Source organism: Triticum dicoccoides, unplaced genomic scaffold (genome assembly GCF_002162155.2).
Source record: "Triticum dicoccoides isolate Atlit2015 ecotype Zavitan unplaced genomic scaffold, WEW_v2.0 scaffold25564, whole genome shotgun sequence".
Classification (NCBI taxonomy): domain Eukaryota; kingdom Viridiplantae; phylum Streptophyta; class Magnoliopsida; order Poales; family Poaceae; genus Triticum; species Triticum dicoccoides.
This window is the reverse complement of record NW_021254430.1, coordinates 1-2037: the sequence shown is the minus strand read 5'-3', so window position 1 is coordinate 2037 and position 2037 is coordinate 1. Positions and strand designations below refer to the sequence as shown.

General features: G+C 57.0%; 1 protein-coding gene across 1 annotated transcript; it reads right to left on the bottom strand.

Moving 5' to 3' along the window:
* Positions 1-178: 178 nt before the first annotated feature.
* LOC119345597 (aspartic proteinase nepenthesin-1-like) lies at positions 179-1549 on the bottom strand. The gene has a single exon (XM_037615610.1). The coding sequence runs from the start codon at positions 1547-1549 to the stop codon at positions 179-181; it is 1371 nt and encodes a 456-aa protein (XP_037471507.1).
* Between the last annotated feature and the right edge of the window lie 488 nt (positions 1550-2037).

Here is a 2037-nt window from a genome sequence, read left to right as displayed (position 1 = left end):
GGACGGGTCCGCATTGAAGATGCGCTAATGAAGGAATGGGGAGGGGACGAAGAGCCAAATGTGTATGTAGTCTTCTTTATTTCTTTTTCAGTTGATGACAACATCTAATTCAAGAAAAAGCTGCATTGAAAACTGTAAACTTTTTAAATTAGGGTTTACTGGAAGCCCACATCCTAGTTCAGTTGGGGCCGCCTGTATCGTCGCTGCATCTCTCGGGAGCGAAGTGGATCTTGCCAGCTGTGATGTCATAGACAAAGCGCGTGTCCACCTGCTGCATCGCGCCGATGATGGTCATGTGCTCGCTCGGCACCACGGCGAGGCAGATGTCGTGCTGAACGAAGACGAAGAGTTGTTGCGGCCTTATCACGAGGTCACCGTCGTCCTCCCCCCCCTCCTCGAAGTGCAGCGTCATCGTCGGCAGGTGCGGGATGGCGGCCTGAGTCGCGCCGCTGAAGCAAAGGCGATACCCGTGGTGCCTGACAAGCGGCATCCCCAGTCTCTTGACGTGCTCCTCCACGGCGTGCTCCAGGACGTTGTACGCGAGCTGCGTCATCGTCGTCGTGCCCGTCCCAGGATCGATCAGGCACCCGCCGTACCACCTACCGCCCGACTTGTGGCACTGGAATAAGTCGATCATGCGGCGTCCGGGTGGCCCGGCTAGGCGCTTGCCGGCGACGCTGACGCCGAGGAGTTTGACGAAGTAGGCGCTGAAATCCGGGCTGGTCCAGCGCATGTAGAGGATGTTGGTGCTCTTCATGTGGCCGGTGGCCGGGACATCGGCGCCGAACCGGAGGAAGCCGTGCCTCTCCGGACGCGTGGGACCGAAGAGGCAGTAGGAGAAGCGGCCGTCCTGCCAGTGCTGGCGGAGCCGAGTCCAGATGAGAGACGGCATCAGCTTCCCCAGGCCGAGGACGCCGGCTAGTACTCCATGGCCGTGGAACCCTGTGGCGGTGTGCGCGCAGCCAAAGACGACGCCACCAACCTCCGCGGCTGCGGCGCGGCCGCCATCGTCCGCGAAGGTGAAGGTCTCGGTGCCGAGCACACCGCTCGCATGCGCGCCGTCGAGGCGGGTGGCCCGGAACTCGCACTCGTTGCCCCTGGATAGCTTATGACACAGGTCGCTCCCGTGCGGGACGCGTCTGAACGACGTCGAGATCTCCCGGTTGAAGGGCGGCGGCATCTGTGGGAACGGATGCGCAATCGGCAAGCACTGCATCCATGTCAGGCTGCTGACCGTGTCCAGCACCAGGTCGTAGGTGCGGCGGCCGCGGCCCGTCCCAACGGTGGTGGCCACGCTGTATGTCAGCCCTCTCGGCCCGTGGACATGCGGCCGAAGCGCAGTGGTGGCTGCCTGCTCGTTGAGGTGCAGGAAGCCGCCGCCGTCGACGTGCATGGTGCTGTTCCAGCCGGCGCTGGGCACCAGGCGCAGGCTGAAGCCTCCGCTGGGGCGTGGCATGCCATGGGTTGCAACGGCAGGCTGGAGGAACATCGCCAGCGAGGCAACAAGCACCAGCGGGAGGAGGGCGAGAGCGTGTGTGTCAAGCTCCATGGTTGCAGCAACACAGTCACACTAGCAAGCTAGAGCACCGCACCTTACTTGGTGGCTTGAATGCAAGCAGTCTTTATACACAGAGAGTTAAATGTTGAGCGAGAACTAATTGTGGTGCCAAAATCCATAGATTCATTTAATGTGCATATTTCCTATATACTACTACTATATGCATATCTTCATTTAATGTGTGCCGATTCATATGAGTATACTGCAAGTATGTTTGTCTTTGCCTTACACAGAGTCATAATTTGTTGAGCAAGAGTTTTGGGCTGCATTAACTATGTAGAGAAAATTTCTATTTTAGATTTGCATATCCCTTCACTCTCACTCATGTAGGAGATACATACCCATTAACTCATGCAAACATGAATCGAATCCTAATGCGAAAGCCATATCCAATATGATCAATTTACTCTAAGCGAGATACACTTTGCGTAGGTAGAGTTAAATGTTGAGCATGGATTTGGCCACGTTAACTTGGTAGC

Excerpts from the sequence above, each read along its gene's own strand:
- LOC119345597 (XM_037615610.1), bottom strand. The coding sequence starts at position 1,549 with ATGGAGCTTGACACACACGCTCTCGCCCTCCTCCCGCTGGTGCTTGTT.